Below are 24300 nucleotides of genomic sequence, written 5' to 3'. Positions count from 1 at the left end.
CGCCGAGTCCCCACAGAACAAGAGATTCCTCAAGCATGATATTTTATTCTTGAGGTTCACTGCCAAGGAGGCCTGCGGCACTTGCTCATGTGATAGCTGGCCAAAACTATCAGGAGTGATTTTTCTTGTTTTTGTTTTAATTTTTTTTTATCTTAAAGGGAACCTTAACTGTAAAAAAAAATAAAATTATTTACTTACCTGGGGCATCTACCAGCACCCTGCAGCCATCCTGTGCCCTCACAGTCACTCATGGCTCCTCTGGTCCCCCGCTGCCAGCTAGTTTCGTTTTTGCCGACTGGGAGCCGGCCGGCCACCATGCGTACGGTTTTACGCATTCCTGCTGGTGCAGGAAGCTATTGCAGACATCAACAAGTACATTTTTACGCGTTACGGGTGTAATGTACTTGTCTGCAATAGCTTCCTGCACCAGCAGGGATACGTAAAGACGTACGCATGGCAGCCGGCCGACTCCCAGTCGGCAAAAACGAAACTAGCTGGCAGCGGGGGACCAGAGGAGCCATGAGTGACTGCGAGGGCACAGGATGGCTGCAGGGGGCTGGTAGATGCCCCAGGTAAGTAAAAACATTTTTTTTAACAGTTAAGGTTCCCTTTAAGTGTTTACTTCGCTTAGTCTCAAATGTTTGTGTTCTTTTCTAGTGATAATTTGATTCGGACACTCCACACCATACAAGGACATTTTTTATTTTTTTTGTACCCCAGGTGTAGGTGTTTGGTGGTGAGAGGGTTAGTAAACCACCAAACATTGAAATTGCTGTGTCTGATGGTTAGCGCAAATACATCGGGCTGATTTAGCAAAACCAGTGCACCCTTTGAGTTATGCTGTGATTTTTTTTTTTTTTTTTTTTTTTGCTTGTTGAAGGACTGAAAAGTGCTTCAGTTTTACTTACTGTGCCCTAGTCAGCTGGGTTCACTGATAGAGGTATCTGGTACATTTAACCTATGATGTCAAAGCACATAGTCAAAATCTGCAAATCATTGTACAAGTGACTGAAATATAAGGAGGTTCCTGTGCATTCAACTGAAATGTTCCATTCTGCTTTGATCAAGAACATTTCAATTTTCAGACTATTAATCCCTTTTCATCTATTGAACAGCCAGAACTATATCCACCTCACCATTAAAGAATCTTATCTAAGGGTCGATTTGAACACAAAAATCAATGAGTCTAATAGCAGTAAGGAAGTAATCAGATTGGCACTTGCAGCTCCTTGCATAAAATCACAGCTTTATTAGAACCGGCTGTATAACAAAGGTTAAAAAGTCCAGTTTTGTCAAAGAATCCTACCCTATCCTGCAGTCAGTGGGGTGAAGTGGGAGCAATGGATTGCCGGACGCACGTTTCGCTCAAATGAGTGTCTTCTGAGGCCCTGGTGCGCAGGGCCTCAGAATCTGATTACGTCCTTACTGCTATTAGACAAGACAGACAAGACAAATAACATTTATATAGCGCTTTTCTCCTGGCGGACTCAGCGCCAGAGCTGCAGCCACTAGGACGCGCTCTATAGGCAGTAGCAGTGTTAGGGAGACTTGCCCAAGGTCTCCTACTGAATCGGTGGCTTACTGAACAGACAGAGCCAAGATTCGAACCCTGTTCTCCCGTGAGAGGCAGAGCCCTTAACCATTACACTATCCAGCCACAAGTTAGACTCCTATGTTTATTCTGTGGATTTGAGCACGCTAATCCTGCATTTATTCACCCGATCACGGCTACAGCAACCAGTATCAAGTTGTTTAACTTGGCACTAGCGACTGTAGTGCCTGTTGTTTCTCTTGTTTACCTCACAAAAATCAATGAGTATGGCTGGCCTTATGCTGGGGATACACGGTACGTTTCTGTATCGTGTATCGAGCAGCTGATCCGGGCAGCTGATAATATTCAGCTGGTCCGATCACGCTGCTCGATCCCCGCCGGCGGACAATAGCAGGGAATCGAGCAGCTGATAAGGAGCGCCGGCGGGGACGAGCGGTACCGATACGAGCGGAGACGCGGCGGGGGTCGATCCGGCGGCTAATCGGCCACCGGATCGACCCGTGTATTCCAGCATTAGATTGATAGCACCTCCTGTAGACTGCAGATGGTAAGAGTATCCCTAAGAAAGTTTGATATTTGCTAAGATATTGAATATCCAGCACTGACAATTTAATGGTGATGACTACTTCTGGCAAATATAAAAGATGTGAAGAGAAAATGTACTCTTGTATCCTGTATTTTCTAACATGATTAGCAAAAAAAATGTAATTCTGTATACAGTGATGTTTTTGATTTTAATTTCTCACTATTTTTTTCTCTCAATTAGAATGCAGAGTGCATTGAAGACATTTGCAGTGGATGAAACTTCAGTTTCTGGGTACATATACCATAAACTTCTAGGTCATGAGGTGGAAGATGTCATTATCAAATGTCAGCTTCCTAAGAGGTTTACAGCCCAAGGACTACCTGATCTTAACCACTCACAGGTAAAATGTTGCTAGAGATGTTTTACATTTTTGGTAGTTGTGAGAGAAACCATTTAAATAAAAAATAGTCCCTGAACTGATATGGGAGCGAGATATGGAATTATTGTGCTTCAAGGAACTGTGACTAACACACTTCACTCTTGCAACAACAAAACGGCAGTGATTAGCGCTAGCGTTTTGCAGTGGTGATTGTTTTTACACGATAAACACGTATTTGCGGTTTTTTTTGAGTGATCGCGATTGAAATACATTGTGGTCACTCAAAGATCACGAAAAAAATGCTTCACATAGCGCGTTTGCATTTCATGCTAATCATTAATCGCTGGCGATCGGGGCAGTGAGATCACTGCCATATAGTTAAAATTGCACTAGCGCTTTAAAAGCGCTAGCGATCAGCGGCAAATGATCGCTAATCGCTTAAGTGTGAATGGGCCTTAAAGAGTACCCAAGGTAGGTTCTAAGAATCCTATTAGCACACAGAGGCTGGGTCTGCATATAATGCCCAGCCTCTGTTGCTATACTGTCTACCCCCAGACCCCCCCTTCGCTCTGCTGGCCCCATAAATCAAACCGCCATGCTAGCAATGCAGCGTGTCGCTAGCAAGCTGTTTACATCCACACTGTCACTCTCCGCCGATCCCCCGCCTCCTCTATATTGCCGCTCCCTTCCTGCGTCCCTTCCCTCCGATCAGCGGGGAGGGAAGGGGAGCTGTGGAGCTTGACAGTGTGGATGTAAACAGCCTGCTAGCGACACTCTGTCGCTAGCACGGCGGTTTGATTTATGGGGGCAAGCAGAGCGCAGGGGCGGCTTGGGGGGAGACAGTATAGCAACAGAGGCTGGACATTCTATGCAGACCCAGCCTCTGTGTGCTAATAGGATTCTTAGAACCCACCTTGGGTTCCCTTTTTGAGTTCAACTATTGAGCTACAGGGCTTCCATCTTGACCTCTATCTAAAATTATATACACAGTCTCTTTGGTTTTCTGACATGATCTTAAATAGCCTGGGATGGCCTTTTGCAGCCTACACATGAGGCTTGGTTATCTGCTGAGCACTGTGTTGCTTGTTAGATGTGGGTTTCAAGCATGCCTGATTGCTAACAGTTTGGCCTCAATTCATAAAAGGCTTTGCGGTAAAAAAAAAAAAATCTGGGAGGGAAAATAACGCATTTGGTATTTTAGACCTTTGTGTGCTAATTCATAAAGGTTTTCACAGCTGCCTTTGAAGTTCGGTAAATTACCGCAGCCCATTGAGCGGTACAGGAGAAGTGTGGTGATATCGCTCTTTTGTTACAAGCTGTAATTATGGTTCCCTGCAAAGACTTGCAGAGACTTCAGCTCCCTGCACAGATGACTTACACAGACTTCAGCTCCCTGCACAGATGACTTACACAGACTTCAGCTCCCTGCACAGATGACTTACACAGACTTAAGCTCCCTGCACAGATGACTTACACAGACTTAAGCTCCCTGCACAGATGACTTACACAGACTTCAGCTCCCTGCACAGATGACTTACACAGACTTCAGCTCCCTGCACAGATGACTTACACAGACTTCAGCTCCCTGCACAGATGACTTACACAGACTTCAGCTCCCTGCACAGATGACTTAGACTTCAGCTCCCTGCACAGATGACTTACACAGACTTCGGCTCCCTGCACAGATGACTCACACAGACTTCGGCTCCCTGCACAGATGACTCACACAGACTTCGGCTCCCTGCACAGATGACTCACACAGACTTCGGCTCCCTGCACAGATGACTCACACAGACTTCGGCTCCCTGCACAGATGACTCACACAGACTTCGGCTCCCTGCACAGATGACTCACACAGACTTCGGCTCCCTGCACAGATGACTCACACAGACTTCGGCTCCCTGCACAGATGACTCACACAGACTTCGGCTCCCTGCACAGATGACTCACACAGACTTCGGCTCCCTGCACAGATGACTCACACAGACTTCGGCTCCCTGCACAGATGACTCACACAGACTTCGGCTCTTTGCACTTTGCATTGTTAAGACCTCACCAGAGTTGTCGGTATTTATTGTCTGGCTTACCGCTTGTTGAAGGCTTTATGAATTGACATTTGCTGACAATTTACTAACTCTGTGTTGGAGGTAATTACAGCTCAGTCGGTAATTTTCCTCACTGCTCGGTAATTTAAGTTTTTCATGCGATAACAGCCTTTATGAATTGACACTTTGCTAAGTGCTCGGGAAAGTCTGCTGTTTTCAGCATTACTGCATGCGGTAATGCTTTATGAATTGAGGCCTTTGTGGGAATTGGGGAAACCTTGACATAGGAGCCTGATTCAATGACTGTTTCTGGCATTGTAAGTTGCAGGGCTTTAGAAAAATCTTTCTTCTGTTTTTTTGAATTAGTGGAACAAGTTCTTATTTTAGTATGCAAATCTGTACTGCCAAAGTCAAAACATCTGATTTGAGTAATTACAGACCAGGAATGCCTAATTTCTCTCTCATCTTACCACCTGTCCTTTGTGTCCTATTCCCTTCCATCTCGTTCCACAGTTATCTTCATCCTTCATTCATGTACTAACCTTGCTATTTAACCTGTTCCTCTCAACTGGCATCTTTCCATCTTCACTTATAAAGACTGTTGTGGTACCACTACTTAAAACCATCTCAAGATCCCAACGCACTTGCCAACTACCGACATGTGCCACTTCTCCCGTTCTTATCCAAAATACTGTATTTTGTGGACTATAAGACTGTTCTCGCTTTCTCCTGGATATCTTCCTATCTCTTTGGAAGGTCTTTCACAGTCTTACTTGGATCAGATCTCTTCTCCTCATCCTTAGGCCGTGGGGGTACTTCATGGTACCGTCCTTGCCCCCTCCTCTTTTCCATCTACATGCACGGTCTTGGCAACTTAACTCATTTTGGTTTTCAATACTATTTATATACGGACGATACACAACTGTACGGGCCCGCTTCCACTAGTGCGGATACCGGGCCGAATCTGCAGAGTTTCCCCGCAGGCAAATCGCACGGGGAAACTGGCGTAGGAAACAATAGCGCCGCCGGCCGAATCTCTTACCTTACCTTTGCGATTCGGCCAACACTGCCGTCAGTTTTTGTGCGGGAGGCTGCGAATCCCACAGCCGTGCATGGCACGGCTTCTGGGATTAATCAGCGTTCCTGCTGACCAGAAAGTGCCACCGTGCGTCTTGCAGCCACGCGCGGTGGCTTGTGCAAACGGGCCCTTCCTCTCGGCCCAGACCTTAACTTCCTCCTCATACGTGTTCCTGACTGCTTGTCTGCTTTATCCCCTTTAATGACCTCTCGCTTCTTAAAACTTAACCACTTTACCCCCGCGCGTACGTATTTCTCCGCCCCTTTTTCCATCCTTTAAAAACCAGGGACGGAGAAACACGTACTTTCCGCGTTCCCGACGCTGTCCGCGCTCCCGCTCGTAAACACGCCGCCCGCCGCTAGTAAAACCGCCGCCGCCCGCTCGCCCGGAGATCAATGAACGGGAAAATCCATTCCCATTCGTTGATCTAAGCCCCACAATGACCCGCTGCTCTCCTATGGGCAGCGCGATCATTGTGAGAAGAAACTCACGTGTCCAGCCTCCTTATTTTTCCTCCAAGCTTCCGGAAGGAGGCTTGGAGGTCGCAATAAAGCAAAAAGTTACTGTGGCCATCTTGTGGCCAAATAGTAAACTACACCCTACACATTTTTCACATACAAATAAATGACTTTTACACAAAAAATTAACTCATTACCTCCCACACTCCCAATTTTTTTTTTTTTGTAATTAAAAAAAAATTCAAAAATTTACAATTAAAAAAAAATACATAATTAGTTACCTTAGGGACTGAACTTTTTAAATATTTAAGTCAAGAGGGTATAACACTGTTACTTTATAAACTATGGGCTTGTAATTAGGGATGGACGCAAAACTGAAAAAAATGCACCTTTATTTCCAAATGAAATATTGGCGCCAAACATTGTGATAGGGACATAATTTAAACGGTTTTATAACCGGGACAAAAGGGCACATAAATTTCATGGGTTTTAATTACAGTAGCATGCATTATTTAAAAACTATAATGGCCGAAAACTGAAAAATAATTTTTTTTTTCCCCACATTTTTCCTATTTTCCCATTAAAACACATTTAGAAAAAAATAATTCTTGGCATAATGTCCCACCTAAAGAAAGCCTAATTGGTGGCGGAAAAAACAAGATATAGTTCATTTCATTGCGATAAGTAATGATAAAGTTATAGACGAATGAATGGAAGGAGCGCTGAAAGGTGAAAATTGCTCTGGTGGTCAGGGGGTAAAACCCCTCAGTGGTGAAGTGGTTAATGAGTAAAACAGAACTATTACATTTTCCACAGTCTCTGCCTGCTACAACAATAAATGTTCATAAAACCCCTATAACTTCAGTTCCCAAAGCACGGTGCTTATGGGTAATATTTGACTCCTCTCTTATTCCTCACATTAACTTACTAACCAGTTCCTGTCCTCTCCAACTCAAACATTTCTTGCATCTGACTTTATCTCTCAGGACACAACTAAAATGTTGATGCATGCTCTTATAATATCTCATCTGCACTATTGTAACATACTACTTTGTGTACCAACTAACAGGCTGGCACTGCTCCAATCTGTACTGAACTCTACTGCTAGCTTACTAGATAGTGTCATTTTTGGGGATATTCAGGGCTCTTGTACCCCTTGGCAAATACCTTGGGGAGTCTACTTTTCTAGATAGGGGTCAGATTCAATGTTTAACATAAGAAAAACAAGCCTTTGTCGGTCCTGAAAATAATGAAAATAATTAGTACCAAGACTATAAGCAGTAGAAGTGTAACACTCCCAAAGGTAAAAAAAAATGCTTAGGCACTGAGCTGCTTTCACTGACTGTAGTTAAGTAATTAAGATTAAAAATTGACTATTCAGATTTGTCACTTGTGTGGCTTGATAGCAACAGGATTTAAGTTTTTTTACTTTTGCTTTTTAGGTTTATGCGGTGAAGACTGTTCTGCAGCGTCCACTCAGTCTTATTCAAGGTCCTCCTGGGACTGGAAAGACAGTAACATCTGCTACAATTGTGTACCACCTTGCTAGACAGGGGAATGGGTGAGTATAAAAATTAATGTGCCTTGCTCTTGCTTGGATTTGGATAATGAAGTCCTCCCCATATAGTAATCTGGGATCAAGTGCCCTCTGGTGAATAAACAGCTACCAAGCGAAGTATAAAAAGAGTACTCTATTTGCAGTCCCCACTATTTGTTTTTTCATAAAGTAGAATAGGATGGTTACCTATATCATTAAGAGGTTGGTTGTATTTAATCTACTATTCAACAGGTTGTATAGTAGCAGGCATGTGATTAATAGTCAATACATATATGCTGGCCACACATTAAAATGTGATCATGCAATAAAATTATATATAACCTCCCTGGCGTTCCAATTATGCGCAGCTGCACGGCTGCGTATGTTTTTTTTTAAACCTATTTTTTTTCCTCATGTAGCTAGCCTATCGCTGGCTACATGATGCCCCCCTCCCTGCGCTTACCCACCCACCCCTCTGATCGCTGCCGGCGCGCTTGCCCATAAGGAAATCCCGTTCTTAACGGAATTTCCTTTAGGGTTTCCCCCGTCGCCATGGCGACGAACGGAATGACTGCATTGACGTCATAGGGAGTCCCGATCCACCCCTCAGCGCTGCCTGGCACTGATTGGCCAGGCTGCGCACGGGGTCTGCGGGGGAGGGGGCCCCTCTTTAGCGTCAGGTAGCGGCGGATCGGTGGCAAGCGGCGGCGATCGCAGCAAACACGCAGCTAGCAAAGTGCTAGCTGCGTGTTTGAAAAAAAAATTATTCAAATCGTCCCAGCAGGGCCTGAGTGGTGATCTCCGGCGTCTCTGGACGAGCTCAGCTCGTCCAGAACGCTAGGGAGTTAATAAAAAAAAATAACATCCTTCCTTCTTCAGCTGCAGTATCTTGGTTCTGCCTTTATCCCTCTTTGTAGTTCTGTGTAAGCCTGTCAGCATTTCCCTTTTATCTTAGTTCTGTGTTTGAGCATATTTTTTTTTTTCTCTCCACTTTTTCGTTAATGTTGATCTGGTGAGTTACAAGGCTTCACCAAAGTATCCAAAGTACTCCTGACACGAGTAATGGTTAGTTGCTACTGAATTTCTTGTACTATAAGACCTACCTTTTCTCCCCCAAAAGTAGGGAAAAAAGTCACTGCATCTTATAGTCCAAATACAGGGAGTTTCTGACTTTCGAACGCCTGCCAATACGAACCACCAACCTGCCGCAATGTTGGGGGCTCCTTTACTGTCCCCATGCAGAGGAGGACACGGGGGAACACAAAGGGCTATAGAGGACACAGTGGTGACACAAAGGGGCATCGAGGAGGACAGAGGCAGACGCATGCCCCAGTATCAAGCTTGCATACAAATTGCATTAAATATGCTTGCAAATCAGAAAAATTACATCATATTGACCCATCTCTACTTAAAATCATGATGACACTCTTAAATGTTGATATTGTTTTTTTTTCCTTGGTAATTGTCTTTACTAGGTTACTTAAAGTGTACTCAAGGCAAAATGATGGGATAAAAATGTGTATGTACAGTGCAAAACATATTAACCTTCTGGTTTTCTTGTTTTTATTTTGCTGCCTGAAAGTTAATTTTCAGGCATGAAAGTGACTGACTGCTTTTCTCTATCAATCTACGGTACTTTGTAAATGTTTTAAGTATAAAATAAAACCCTGGAATATCTTAGTCATTTTTAGGAGTAGGACAACAGGTCCAATTGTTTCTCATCAGTTTTTCACCTCCGGTTCACTTTAAGCGGTAGCCAGCATATAGTTTAAATAAAAATTTGAGTGACAGTCGCATCTATACAAAATTTAACCGCGTATTTAAAATCTTTCACAAATGGGCTTATCGTATCATCCCCCAACACATAAACCGTGACCCGCATATTTTTTTTTTTTGTTTTTTTTGTATCACCTGTAGGTTTTATAGTTCCTGATTTAAAGAGAAACTCCGACCAAGAATTTAACTTTATCCCAATCAGTAGCTGATACCACCTTTTACATGAGAAATATGATTTTCACAAACAGACCATCAGGGGGCGCTGTATGACTGATTTTGTGCTGAAACCCCTCCCACAAGAGGCTCTGGTACCGTATGGTACTCTGGGCAAACTGCCACAATGTAACAAGGTTCACAGACAGGAAATGGCTGTTTACAGCTGTCTGCAAGGCCAGAACAGCTAGAAACAGCTGTATAACCTGCCCACAGTAAAAATGTCACCATGTAATACATGTCAGAATGTGAATCTGGGAGAGGAAAGATTTTACAATGAGCAAACACTGCCTAAATCATTTATACATAATTATGGTAAAAATGAAGCACTTTTTTTATTACATTATTTTCACTGGAGTTCCTCTTTAAATCTGACATGTACAAGAAATCTGTGTCTTGCTGTTTCCTTCCTCTGTATATCTGATGAAAATGATTTTTGTTCTGCTGAAATGTTTATATTGTGTCCAACTGACAATTTGACTGCACTGATATGCAAATGAACTAGTTGCTATAAGCCAGTGCTGTCCAACTTCGCGGGCATGGAGGGCCGGTTTTTTACCAGGCCACATGGTGGAGGGCCGGCAGACCCCCCCCCCCCCCAAAAAAAAAAAAAATCTAGCAGCAGCTTCCCCACGAAATGCACTCAGATTGGCTGCAGATGTACCCACAATATGCACTCAGATTGGCTGCAGTTGTACCCACAATATGCACTCAGATTGGCTGCAGTTGTACCCACAATATGCTGTCAGATTGGCTGCAGTTGTACCCACAATATGCTGTCAGATTGGCTGCAGTTGTACCCACAAAATGCACGTACATTGGCTGCAGATGTACCCACAAAATGCACGTACATTGGCTGCAGATGTACCCACAAAATGCACGTACATTGGCTGCAGATGTACCCACAAAATGCACGTACATTGGCTGCAGATGTACCCACAAAATGCACGTACATTGGCTGCAGATGTACCCACAAAATGCACGTACATTGGCTGTAGATGTACCCACAAAATGCACTTACATTGGCTGTAGGTGTACCCACAAAATGCACTTACATTGGCTGTAGGTGTACCCACAAAATGCACTTACATTGGCTGCAGATGTACCCACAAAATGCTCTTACATTGGCTGCAGATGTACCCACAAAATGCACTTACATTGGCTGCAGGTGTACCCACAAAATGCTCTTACATTGGCTGCAGATGTACCCACAAAATGCACTTACATTGGCTGCAGATGTACCCACAAAATGCTCTTACATTGGCTGCAGATGTCCCCACAAAATGCTCTTACATTGGCTGCAGATGTCCCCACAAAATGCGCTTACATTGGCTGCAGATGTCCCCACAAAATGCGCTTACATTGGCTGCAGATGTCCCCACAAAATGCACTTACATTGGCTGCAGATGTCCCCACAAAATGCACTTACATTGGCTGCAGATGTCCCCACAAAATGCACTTACATTGGCTGCAGATGTCCCCACAAAATGCACTTACATTGGCTGCAGATGTCCCCACAAAATGCACTTACATTGGCTGCAGATGTCCCCACAAAATGCACTTACATTGGCTGCAGATGTCCCCACAAAATGCTCTTACATTGGCTGCAGATGTACCCACAAAATGCCGTCAGATGGTCTGCTGTAATGTAATATTTCCAGCCCCCATCCGCTCCTCTCGTTCCCCCGTGCTGCCGCCGCCACACCTCAGATCAGCGGCGGGTAAGAGATAGCAAACAGCCACACCAGCGCACGGCAGCCGCGCGGTAAATTTAAATGCTGGAAGGAAGTGACATCATCGGTCACGTCCAGCATTTAAAGTCCCCCGTGTGGCTGCTCTGGGGACCCGGGGGCTAACACTGCCACAGCAGGGGGGCCGCAGCAGAAGGCCTGGCGGGCCGCCAGTTGGACAGCGCTGCTATAAGCAATGAACACAAGTCCTTCTCATACAGGAGGCTTGTCTGTGTTTTTACTTTTCTGAAACAATTATTCTAGGATTATTAAAGATCACTTCCCACTAATCTTATAACAAAGATCACATGGGTAGAGGTGGTGACAGATGGCCAATAGGAACAGCTTGGTGTTGAACTTTTTGTTAATGTTTCTTTTTCTTTTCCCTGCTGCAGCCCAGTTTTGGTGTGCGCTCCAAGCAATATTGCAGTGGATCAGCTGACTGAGAAAATACACCAGACTGGTCTCAAAGTTGTCCGTCTTTGTGCAAAAAGTCGTGAAGCAATTGACTCTCCAGTTTCTTTCTTGGCATTGCATAACCAAATTCGAAACATGGAAAGGTATTTTGCATTCAAACGTTAATTTAACCGTAAACCTTCCTTTTAGTGTTGGTACCTAATCATATATCTTGCTTTATCCCCTAATAATTTTCCATCATACATATTCTGATATTTTTGGTGTTTATTGCAGAGGTGCATTTAGTGGTGTGCTTCTATAGTCCTGCATTCAGCAGTTTGTCTAGTTTTGTATAGAGATGAATACTACTTTCCTTAGAGGATGTCTTCACTGCCCTGATAGTCTTTGAAACCATCAATCTGTTTTTCCTGTACTTCTCAGTGGGATAATGTTGATAGGACCCAAGCTGTGAGTTCCAATTCAGAGAAGAGACTCTAGAGAAGAGAATGATTGCTTCCTCTCCTTGTCCAGTGTAGAAGCTGTTGATTAGATATTGGAACAGGCTTATTGCAGTTGGTCAATGAGATGCAAATAATTCAAGCTTGCATGCAAATTGTATACTGCTTTGGAAATACACCAGTCATATCAACTTCCTTTTAATTTTGATTGCTCCCATTCCAAGCCGCATACTATTTGAATTAGCCTGCTAGAGGGAATGTGCACCTTTTTGATCACCTTGGTTATTTAGATCTAGGAAATATTAAACCGTTTTCTGCATTTATAACTCTTGCTGAGCCATCAGTACACATATGCCAAAGTCTCTGATTTGTATTTTTCAGCATGCCAGAGCTGCAGAAATTACAGCAGCTTAAAGATGAGACTGGAGAACTTTCTTCTGCTGATGAGAAACGCTATCGAGCTCTTAAAAGGACAGCTGAAAGGGAGCTGCTTATGGTAAGAACAATGGACATGTAAATTCAAAATTCTACTTAAACTAAAAATACGCTATACAAATAACTGTTAATACTACTGTATATACTCAAGTATAAACCGGGAATTAGGTGCTTTTTTTTTTTTTTTTTTATGCCAAAAATGCCCAGTAGAGCAAATATAGGTTTATACGAAGGTCATTAAAATGCAGGGATGTGGAGTCGATACAAAAATCATCAGACTCCAGGTACTCAAAAGGGCTCACTCCTCAACTCCGACTCCTTAGTCTAATACTTACTAGAACTAAGGATTTGGTACACAAATCATCCGACTCTGACGCCGCAGTTTATGAAACCACCAACTCCGACTCCAGGTAACCAAAATTGCGCCTACTCCAGATACCCAAAACTGCTCCAACTCCTCGACTCTGACTCCAGCTCTGACTCCACAGCCCTGTTAAAATGTGTAGTGAGCGCCCCTCTCCCATATCCTGTTCCCTGGTTTTTAGTGGCTCTCTCCCTTGGTCCCCTTACAGTGTACTGGCAGCAAAGGTGGTAAAAGAGCATCTTGTCTAATCCCAGGCCGAATACACTCCACTGGTCTCTGTCTCTTCTATCACATTGAATCTGGCCTCTAGTGTTTATCTCTGGCTCTCTAATTCCTGGTAACCAGGAAGTAGAGAATATATTCAGTAATTTAGTTAGACCAGTTTTTTATATTGTGCTTTTAAATTTGACTTTTCTTCTGATTAGCTGATTAAAATCCCCCCCCCCCCTGTTTTCAGTGGGATTTTAAAGTGTTTTTAAATGGCTTATAACAGTTTAAGCCACCTGGAAATCCTGCTTACACCAGATTATACGGTACTGTAACATTAAACAACAAAATTATGTATGTTTTGTACATGAAGACAACTTTGTATCTCTGAAACGTTTCAAATTTGCATTACCTTGAATTTATTACCACTCATTGACAATGTCTTGTTGTCCCTTCCCCCTCAAAGGATTGTTTCATTAACCTTTTGCCGACCGCGTCACGCCAATGGGCGTGGCCGCGGCGGCAGCCCCAGGACCGCCTAACGCCAATTGGCGTAAAGTCCTGGGGCTGTTTTTAATTAGATCGCGCGCGCGCATCTCATTCTCGGAGGGCGGAGCTCTGCCCCCTCTTCAGTCTCCGAGCGGCTATTGCCGCTCGGGAGACTGTTAGACGGCGTAATCGCCGTCTAATTACCCGTACAGCGCTGCGATGGGGCTGCGGGCGCGATCAGACCCCACCAACAGAGAGCTCTGTTGGTGAGAAAAGGTGGGAGGAATCTCTTGTGTGCTGTGTTTTGCGGTCCTGCAGCTTGGCCTTAAAGCTGCAGTGGCCAATTTAATGAAAATGTGCCTGGTCTTTAGGGGGGTTTAACACAGCAGTCCTCAAGAGGTTAAAGTGAACCTCCGGACTAAAAATCTACTCAGCAGAACTGAAAAGGCTTGGTGTTTCACAGCATCAGAACTTTGTTTTTCTTACCAAAGCATAATTTTTAGCTGCATTTTTAGCTAAGCTCCACCCATCAAAGAAAAAAAAGCCCGGGCTTTTTTCCCCTGATGCTGTGCAGAGCATGATGGGATTTCCTATGTTGTTCACGTTGCCTAGCAACTGGGAGAGATGCTCAGGACACAGGACAGTTGGAACTGTGTCTCATGCTACCTGTCACCTCTCAACCAAAAAGATGGCTGCCATCATGAAATCAAACATTTGCCTGTTCTTTTAAAACAGTGTGGGTAAGAGATTATATTCCTATCTATTTTAATTAACATAACTAATGTAACTTAATTACAGTATGTTTGTTTAGGCTGAAGTTCCTCTTTAAGTTCAAGGGGTAATGCATAGTTTCATTAGGGAAGAAAAGTCATTGCACAACCTTTTTCTCTGTGAGCGAAAGGCTCTGTGCTATTGTGCAGGCGAGAACCCTACTGGTGCCTGCGCAGTATGGCTGTGCTTATTATACACAGATGGGAGCACAGATGCGCAAAGGAAGAGGGTCCTAGCCAGCAGTTCAGAGGTTGTGGACATCATGGAACTTTATTTATACATTTTGCTGTTTACCTTTTTAGCCTTGGGCCTTTTTTTAATCTTTCCTTTTGAGAGAGCGATTTCACATTGCTTTTGCTTCTATTTACAGAATGCTGATGTCATTTGCTGCACTTGTGTGGGTGCGGGGGATCCTAGACTTGCAAAAATGCAATTCCGTTCAATTCTGATTGATGAGAGTACTCAAGCCACAGAGCCAGAATGCATGGTACCAGTTGTTCTTGGAGCAAAGCAGGTGATTATTGGTTGTGATATGCAGTGTTTTTGTTTTTTGATCATTGTGTGGAATTGAACAAGTTATTTAAAATTCATGGCAAATTTGTAATGTGGAACTAGCTTGAACCACAGCTGTACTAGGTTGGAGCAATACTACTCTACATATTTTTTCCTAATGATAGAGGCATTGCTGAATAATCAAAAATACTGTGCAAAAACTGTACATTTAATACAGCAGAATTAGTCACCTGGCTCTGATAACCCAAAGCAACTTTTTATGCCTTTAGATAATAATGTTGTAATCCATAGTGAACCGAAGAGAAGAAAAAAAATGTGCTTGCCAATGGAGAAGGTTTTCATAGAACCTTCCTGGTCCTCTGTCACCTTGATTCAGCGTCAGGCCCTAGTGAAGTTGTTCGACCAGGTTGGTCCAGTCAGTCTTCTTGCTGCCTCCGGATGGTTTTCAGAAGTACCCTCGTTTGCCAGTACTTCCGGAGAGGAGTGGATCCATACAGGGTTCGGGCTTACACATACACAGTATGTGACAGATGCACCCATCTTTGGAAGTATTTGGGGTGGTGAGTATTTCCAGAGATGGCTGAGGAGTGCCAAAGGTGCGTAAACTTCAACTGAGGGCAGTAGTGGAACGTGGAGATTGTGCAAAGATTAGGAAGGCTCTATGGGATCCAGAGCCTTCACTCTCAATAGGTTAGTAATAAGTCATAATGCAGGTACAATGCATAGGCTTTTTTTTTTTTTTTTTTTTTTTTTTTTTTTTATTGCACTAAAATCTTAAAAAAAACAAAAACAAATTAAAACCTTTAAAGTCTATCAGCATCCAGTCCAATGAGGGTCTTTTCCTTTTTAAGAATGTATTTGAATTCTAGCAAATCTTTAGAGCAGTTATGTGGCTTTGACATTTTGGGTTGAATCTTTTGCTTTGTTTTCATGTTGCAGTTGATATTGGTGGGAGATCACTGTCAGCTTGGCCCTGTTGTGATGTGTAAAAAAGCTGCAAAGGCTGGATTGTCCCAGTCCCTTTTTGAGAGACTTGTGGTTCTTGGAATCCGTCCCATTCGCCTGCAAGTTCAGTATCGAATGCACCCTGCGCTGAGTGCTTTTCCATCCAATATATTCTATGAAGGCTCCCTTCAGAATGGTGTAACTGCAGGTAATACAACTAGCTGTACTAATTGTGCAATTATTTTTTAACATTCTATGCTCTTAATCTCACTGCTTAAAGGAAACCTGAGCCAAAGGGAGTAAAAGAATTGATACTTATTTGGGGCTTCCTGTAGCCCCCTTCAGGCTGTGGTCTCCCTAGGCTACTTGGATCGTCCACTTAGCCGTCCCAATAACTTGGCTTTGGTGGCTTTTGCCCTCCTGTAGCCGGGAGCGTCCTGCACAGTATGTAGCGTGCAGGTGCAGAATGCCTTGGGAGCACATGCAGCAGAGTACACGCATGTGTGACGGATAGTGACTAAGCCATGCTACCAGAACAGCTAGCAGACAATCCGATCGGTCCGAGTAAGATGGCGAGGGAACCCTTGGCCTGAAGCCGGGGGCTGGAGGAAGCCCTAGGTAAGGATCAATTCTTTTAGCCTGTTCATCTCAGGTAAACTATAAAGCTGAAATTTCATACTTCTCGCACTTCCTAATTTTTTTTTTTTTTTTTTTTTATTGAAGCGGACCGAGTGAAGAAAGGTTTTGACTTTCAGTGGCCCCAACCAGACAAGCCAATGTTCTTTTATGTAACCCAGGGACAGGAAGAAATTGCCAGTTCAGGCACTTCCTACCTAAACAGGTAAGCATCCCTATAGACTTCCTAAAGTTTAATTCAAGTAAGCAAGCCTATTACTGCTGTAATTCATGTACAGACCATTTTCTTTAGTTCACACTACATAAATGCTTGGCATGGTAAAGTGGCATTTATTGTGCTATAGACAAGGGAGAAGGCAGCAGCAGGCAGCCTCCCACTACAATGGAATACAGTAAATTTTGGCCGGAAAAAAATCAAACCCAACCAGTTTTAATTGTGTTAAAGGGAATCTGAAGAGAACTTAAACTTATGATATAATGAATTGTATGTGTAGTACAGCTAAGAAATAGAACGTTGGTAGCACAGATAGGAGTCTCGTATTGTTTCCAGTACAGGAAGAGTTGATAAATGTCACGTATCTTTAGTCGGAGAGCTCAGAGAAGCTCTTTTGTAATTTAGTCAGAGCAGTGCTATTTTCTGAAGCACTTATACATCAAACAATGAAAAACAACTTCAGATAAGATTTTACTGCAGAGGTTAAAAGGGTCATTGGCTCTGCTCTGTTTCATAGTTTAAAATGCAGAGTGTAGTTTGTAAACTACAAATATTAAAGAATGGTTGTAAAAATAAAAAAAAAAAGCTATAGAACTGAAAATAAAGACGCTCTTCTTTGCTACTAATATTCTTTTAATTATCTGTACTACACATACAATTCATTATATCAGATATTTTTTGGTTTTGTTTTCTCTGCTTCGGTGTCACTTTAAACTCTTCCGACTGGCAGTGATTGAAATCTACGCCCAGGTTGTGTCCAGTTATTCCTGCCATGGCATAGATTTCAAGCACTCTTGTCATGGGGACCCATCGCTCTCACCGCAGCACCCCTCTTGCTGACAGAGCTCAGTATCTCATTCAGTAGTTGAATGAATTCACTCCTGACCCTAGGATCACTGTGGTCACAGGGCGACACTTCACCAATCCTGTCTAGTCTACACTGCACAATCTAACAGCTAACAAGCACTTCATCTGTGGCAGTTTAGGGAGGGATTTGCACTTTTCTTAAAGGACTTCCGAGGCCAAATGTTAAAAGTGAAATACCTGGTTCGCTTTTGTAGGCACGGAGGACGCCTCCGCACCCTCCATGACGTGCCACTGGGTCCCCACCGCTCAATAGCCCCCTCGGCCGCCCCCGACCCGGGTCAGGCTCTCCTGCCTGCACTAATATGGCCGCGGCTGCGCAGTCCACATAGCCATGAGTGCGGCTGCGCAGCTCTAGGGCCAACCCCCCCCCCCGATTCATGCAACAAGAAACAGCCTGTAGCGTGGATCGGGGGGCTGGCCCTAGAGCTGCGCAGTGGGGTCTTGAGCGGCGGGGACCCGGTGGAACAGCGCGGACAGCGTCGTCCGTGCCTACAAAAGCGAACCAGGTATTTCACTTTTTTTAACATTTGGCCTCGGAAGTCCTTTAACTGTAGTGCAGTTCTAGAAATTCACGCTTAACTGCTGCTATTAAGTAGAATTTAGGAATGTGCTTATTATCATGCAGAACTGTTCCTCCTGCTGGTTAGAACTGTTTAAGAAGAAAAAACTGTTGGTAATGCTTTGATAAATCTGGCCCACAGTGATCACAGTTCGTTCTTTAAAAAAAAAAAAAGAAAGTCTCTGGTCCTTAACCCTCTGGGCGATACAATTACATCGCCCAGGAGGAGGCGCAGCACTTTTTTTAAAAATTTATTTTTTAAATCATGTAGCGAGCCCAGCGGCATCCCCCCACCCACTCCGATCGCCTTCGGCGATCAGAGTAAGCAGGAAATCCCGTTCAGAACGGGATTTCCTGCTGGGCTTCCCCAGTCGCCATGGCGACAGGGCGGGATGACGTCGTGACGTCAGAGGGAGTCCCGATCCACCGCTCAGCGCTGCCTGGCACTGATTGGCCAGGCTGCGCAAGGGGTCGTGCAGGGGGGGCTGCGCGGCACGGCGGATCGGCGGCGATCGGAAGTTACACGCAGCTAGCAAAGTGCTAGCTGCGTGTAACAAAAAAAAAATGCAAATCGGCCCACCAGGGCCTGAGAACTCCTCCTGCGCGACATACCCCGAGCTCAGCTCGGGATTATCGCCCAGGAGGTTGTGGCCAGAGACCCTCGGTCCTCCAGTCATTAAGCTGGGTCAAGTGCAGACAGCAAAAAAACTCCACAGGACTTAACCACTTTCCACAATATTTAACACTAGAATTGAAGTAAATCCTTGTTAGAATTTGGCAGAAGAATTGCTTTGAAGCTAGTAAGCTCAGAAATTTTGTTCCAGAATTTTAATTTTTTTAATGAATCGAAGTGTGGTCTGTTGGGGAGCTAAACTCCAACATGAAGTTCTCTTTGTTTTCTAACGATGATTAGAGTACCTTTTTTTTTTTTTTTTTTTTTTAACTATACGTTTGAATCTCTGTATTTTTTCTCTTGCAGGACTGAAGCTGCTAATGTGGAAAAAATCACAACCAAACTTCTGAAGGCAGGTGCTAAGCCAGATCAGATAGGGATAATAACTCCCTATGAAGGCCAAAGGTCATACCTAGTACAGTATATGCAGTTCAGTGGCTCCTTGCATACAAAGCTATATCAGGTAAACAAAAAAAAAAAAATCTGCTTGGCTATTTGCTGCTTTTCAGTGCTTAAACAAAATTTGCCATACATGATGTGAATGATTTGTATTTCACAGGAAGTGGAAATTGCCAGTGTGGATGCATTTCAAGGGCGAGAGAAGGACTTTATTATTCTGTCTTGTGTAAGAGCTAACGAACACCAGGGCATTGGATTTTTAAATGATCCCAGGCGTTTGAATGTGGCGTTGACCAGAGCAAGGTAACCAAAGTCTCTGAGATTAGTGAATATGCAGATCTTTCTGTGATACTGTTTAAGAAAACATTCTGCAAACCATGGCAACAGTATAATCAGCACCCCACATAACTTGGAAGGCTCACTGCATAGGTTGGAGGGATCCTCACAACAAAATTACTTTTGCATGTGTGGGCATAATTTGGGATTGATCAATCCCATCTCTGTAACAGCTGACATGTTGTAATGAAGCGTTCCAATTCCTAGCTACTCTGCCTTGATTTTGCTCTACAGTACTTTATCTGGAGATGGTCTAGAATCTTCTGTAGTAGTCTATGATGCAGGAAAGCACATGGCTAGACTACCATAACAGGAAGTGCAGGTAAATTTGGAATTGAGAAGCTGTCATCTTAGACACCTTGTCATGCAAGAATATTAAGTGTGCTCTTTATAACTTTAAAATGCTCTGGGTTATGCATACCACATGTTGAGAGCCTGAGGTATAGACAGAAGTAGCATATAGAACTTGGTGGCTTTCTCAGATACAAATGCCAATTATCTATAAACTACATGTACTCCCAATTAGAAATTTCTTTAAGAAACCTCTACCATGCGTTTGTGCCTATTCTATTGACTAAGGTCTTAATCATTTGTTTTGTAGGTATGGTGTAATTATTGTGGGCAACCCAAAAGCACTCTCAAAGCAACCTCTATGGAATCATCTTTTAAATTATTACAAGGAGCAAAAAGTCCTTGTGGAGGGACCTCTGAACAATCTCAGAGAAAGTCTGATGCAGTTCAGCAAACCTCGTAAGCTTGTCAACACCATTAACCCTGTAAGTATCCTCCTATCTAAAGTTATGTTCTATTAAAGGGACTCCGAGCTCAGGAAAAAAAGGAAAGTTGTACTCACCAGGGGCTTTTTCCAGCCCAGTGCTGGTCGGTAGGTCCCAAGCCGGCGTCCTGGCTCCTCTCCTTCTCCCCGCTCCGGAATGGCTGGCAGGCCGCAGCCCGGGCGACACTCTCCCGAGTGTCGGGCTGCTTCTTCCGCATATGACGCGGATTACGTCACACGCCGGCCGCCTCGCGTCATCACGGCGGCCGGCGTGAAAGTACTGCGCATGCGCGTACAAAGCGCGCATGCGCAGTACTTTCACGCCGGCCGCTGTGATGACGCGAGGCGGCCGGCGTGTGCCGTAATCCGCGTCATATGCGGAAGGAGCAGCCCGATACTCGGGAGAGTGTCGCCCGGGCTGCAGCCTGTCAGCCATTCCGGAGCGGGGTGAAGGAAAGGAGCCAGGACGCCGACGTGGGACCTCCCGACCAGCACTTGGCTGGAAAAAGCCCCTGGTGAGTACAACTTTCCTTTTTTTTCTGAGCTCGGAGTCCCTTTAAGAGTCGGGGACATTATGAATTTTCTTGTGTAGTGTAGCATGTGTTTGTTGAAACTTGCAATCTCCTTTTTTTTTTTTTTTTTTCATTAATGATCTTTCTATTTTTTTTTTTGTTTGCCTGAGAAGGAAGAAAACGACAAACTATCCCCTAGTTTGGTTAATTTCCTGGTCTAGAAGAGTGTAGATAATAGAGAAAAGGAGAACAAGAAAAATACATTTATGCACTACCTATTACACATTGGTTTCAGTTGTACCCACCTGAGCCCCCCCAGTGTAATGCCCCAGCTATAGGTTTGTTGTTACCATGAGCTGTTTTGCTGTCCCTGGCTACTTTAAAAATTGCATCAACCCCCTTGCGCCACTGATCAGACTGGGATATGTGTACTCCGCCAGTATTTTGTAATAAGTTTCTTAGCTATTGGAGTACCTACATGAAAGGTTATTTCTTCTCCAATCTTGCCCCCCCCCCCCTCTATTTGTGACACCAAATAAGCCTGTAAAGTTGTCAAATCTTGAGATAAAACCTGTGCTGTTCTTACATAGAAAGGATTCTATTTTTTTCCCAAAAGAGTTAGGTTGGGGCAAGTTCGCCAGATGTGTAGAGGGTGTCCTAGATAAAGATTGCATTACCAACACAGTTTGTGATGGTGGGCAATTGAGTACCATCAGTTGACTAGTTTTCAATTGTAATTGTGGTAGTTCAGGGTTTGGTATCAGAATCAGTTTTATTTCGCCAAGTACAGCAAGAGCCATAATCGGAATGGTACACATGGCATAGACAGATACAACAACAATACAATTTGAAATGCAGTAATCAGATATACAGAGGAGGCAGCAACGGGGACCAGCTGCCGACCCGGCAATTACGAGTGCAAGCCGGACCGGGGAAAGTCAGAGTTCAGTGACCGAACGGCCTGGGGGAAGAAGGTGTTCTTCCGCCTGGTGGTTTTGGATGGTATAGTCCTGAAGCGGCGGCCCAACGGGAGGAGCCTGAAGTAGTGGCTGCCAGGGTGAGAGGGGTCACGGGAGATCATGGTGGCCCTCTTACTCAATCTAGCGGAGTGGAGGAGATCAAGAGGTGGAAGAGGAGACCCGATGATTCTCTCTGCATCAGCTATGACCCTCTGCAGTTTGTTTATCACTGGCCGTTGCGCCCGCGTACCAAACAATGACTGAGGAGCAGAGGATGGATTCTATGGTGGCAGTATAGAAGCTGAGCAGCAGCTCCCGTGGCATGCCAAATCTCTTCAGTTGGCGCAGGAAGAACAGCCTCTGCTGGGATTTCTTTTGAATTTTAGTGGTGTTCTGCCCCCATTTCAGATTATTGGTGAGAGTCGTGCCGAGGAACCTAACCGATGTCACCATAGAAACTTCTGTTCCAATGAGGACAGGCGAGGGGGGGGGGGGGGGGAGGGTTCCTCCTGAAGTCTACAACTAGTTCAACAGTCTTTGCTGTGTTGAGAACCAGGTTGTTCTCCCTGCACCAATTGCATATTCTCTCGACCTCGCTCCGGTATTCATGCTCTCCGTTGCTTCCAATTAGGCCAATAATGGTGGTGTCATCCGCAAATTTGATGACCTTCACAGAGTCAGCGGATGAAATACAGTCGTTGGTATAAAGGGAGAACAGTAGAGGTGACAGAACACAGCCTTGTGGAGCCCCAGTATTGGTGGTTCGAATGCTGGAGTAATAGTTGCCGAGCTTCACCTGTTGTGTTCTATTTGTCAGGAAGTCCTTGATCCATGCTCGGAGAGTGGGATCAACTCCGAGCTGTGTCAGATTGGTGATCAGGATGTCAGGGCAGATCGTGTTGAACGCTGAGCTAAAGTCTAGGAACAGGATCCTGGCATAGGAGGCCGGCCTGTCTAAGTGCTCAGTGATGTGTGCCACGCCTCCACGGATCTGTTTGCCCTATATGCAAATTGGAGCGGGTCTAAAAGGGCGTCCGTGGACCTCTTCAGGTGGGCAAGGACCAGCCGCTCGAGTAACTTCATGATGTTAGAGGTTAGGGCCACTGGGCGGAAGCTATTGTGCTCGGAACTGCCTGTTTTTTTTGGGACTGGTACAATTATGGACCTCTTAAAACAGGAGGGGACTGTACCATCAGATAATGACTGCTTAAACAAGGGGGTGAGCACAGGGGCTAGCTGATCGGCGCAGGTTCGCAGGCAGACAGACGACACTACGTCCGGGCCGGAAGATTTCCTGGGATTCAGCTCCTGGAGGTGCCGGAGTACCTCGGATTCCCGAACAGCGCTAGGAGCCAGGGCGCCGAGTACGCCAGAGGTCGATGCGGATTTGCCTACGGGCTGGTTGGAATGTTGCTCGAACCTGCAGTAGAACTCATTGAGCTCCTCCGCCAGTCGAGGGCTCGGGGTCGCCGTTTGGGATGTTGGTTTGAAGTTCGTGGCTGCTCTCAGGCCCTTCCATACTTCCTGTGTGTTGGTGGACTGGAGGCAGAGCCCCAGCTTCTCAGCGTAGGCCCTTTTTGCCGATCGCAGTTCTCTTTTCAGGGCGAGCCTAGCTTCTCTGAATTCCTCTAAGGAGCCAGACCTGTGCGCCTCCTCTTTGCGTTTCCGAAGTCGGCGAAGCCTGTCGTTGAACCAGGGCTTGTTGTTGGGGTAGACCCTGAAGGACTTGGACGGGATACACGCTTCTTCGCAGAAGGTGATGTAGGAGGAGATGTTCTCAGCCCATTCATCAAGGGTAGGTGCCTCCAGAGCCGTCCAGTCGGTGGTTTCAAAGCAAGCTTGGAGCTGCAGTTTAGCGTCTGCAGTCCATTTTTTGACGGTTTTGGTGATGGGCTTTGAAGTCTCTAGGAGCCTCCTGTAGGAGGGGATCAGGTGTACTGTGTTGTGGTCAGAGTTTCCCAGGGGGGCTCCTTGGGTGGCTTTGTAGGTGTTCTTGTGAACCGTGTAGCAGTGATCCAGGGTGTTACCGCTCCTGGTAGGGCAGGTGATGTGCTGCTTGTAGAGGGGCCTCACGTGCCGAAGGTTCGCCTTATTGAAGTCGCCCAAGATGATGAACAGGGCCTCTGGGAGGGCTGTTTCCCACCGCGAGATACAGTCACTGAGTACATGCAGGGCGGACTTGGAGCATGCATCGGGTGGAATATAGACCCCAACGAGGACAAGGGAAGAGAATTCCCTCAGAGTACCGGGGCCTGCAGTTTATGGTAGTAGCCAGATTGAAGATTGCCCAAGTTTCCTCTGTTACAATATTAAGATCAGCTGCTCATTTTAGCTTTTCAACTCATTCTTTCCCATCTGTGTATCAACGTGTTTTCCCCTGTTGATCTTTAATTTGATTTAGTCTCATTTCTGAGTCTAGACCGTTGCTTATAAACCATCAAAGTTTGTCAAAGGTAAAACTAACAGAGGATTTCAGTGTGGCTAGGGTTGGTGTTCAA

The 24300-nt window shown here is 44.8% G+C and overlaps 1 protein-coding gene across 1 annotated transcript in view; it reads left to right on the top strand.

The window, feature by feature from the left end:
• UPF1 (UPF1 RNA helicase and ATPase) overlaps positions 1-24300 on the top strand; it is a 94627-nt gene that overhangs the window by 48802 nt on the left and 21525 nt on the right. Inside the window, exons 10-19 of the mRNA XM_068233938.1 lie at positions 2319-2478; positions 7481-7599; positions 11690-11854; positions 12530-12644; positions 14785-14928; positions 15867-16080; positions 16596-16713; positions 19128-19284; positions 19381-19523; positions 20158-20332. Coding sequence (XP_068090039.1) covers positions 2319-2478; positions 7481-7599; positions 11690-11854; positions 12530-12644; positions 14785-14928; positions 15867-16080; positions 16596-16713; positions 19128-19284; positions 19381-19523; positions 20158-20332 — 1510 coding nt within the window. The remainder of the gene's footprint in view (positions 1-2318; positions 2479-7480; positions 7600-11689; positions 11855-12529; positions 12645-14784; positions 14929-15866; positions 16081-16595; positions 16714-19127; positions 19285-19380; positions 19524-20157; positions 20333-24300) is intronic.

This window comes from Hyperolius riggenbachi, chromosome 1 (assembly GCF_040937935.1).
Source record: "Hyperolius riggenbachi isolate aHypRig1 chromosome 1, aHypRig1.pri, whole genome shotgun sequence".
NCBI classification, from domain to species: domain Eukaryota; kingdom Metazoa; phylum Chordata; class Amphibia; order Anura; family Hyperoliidae; genus Hyperolius; species Hyperolius riggenbachi.
The sequence above is the reverse complement of the archived record's forward strand: the minus strand, read 5'-3'. Positions and strand labels throughout refer to the sequence as shown.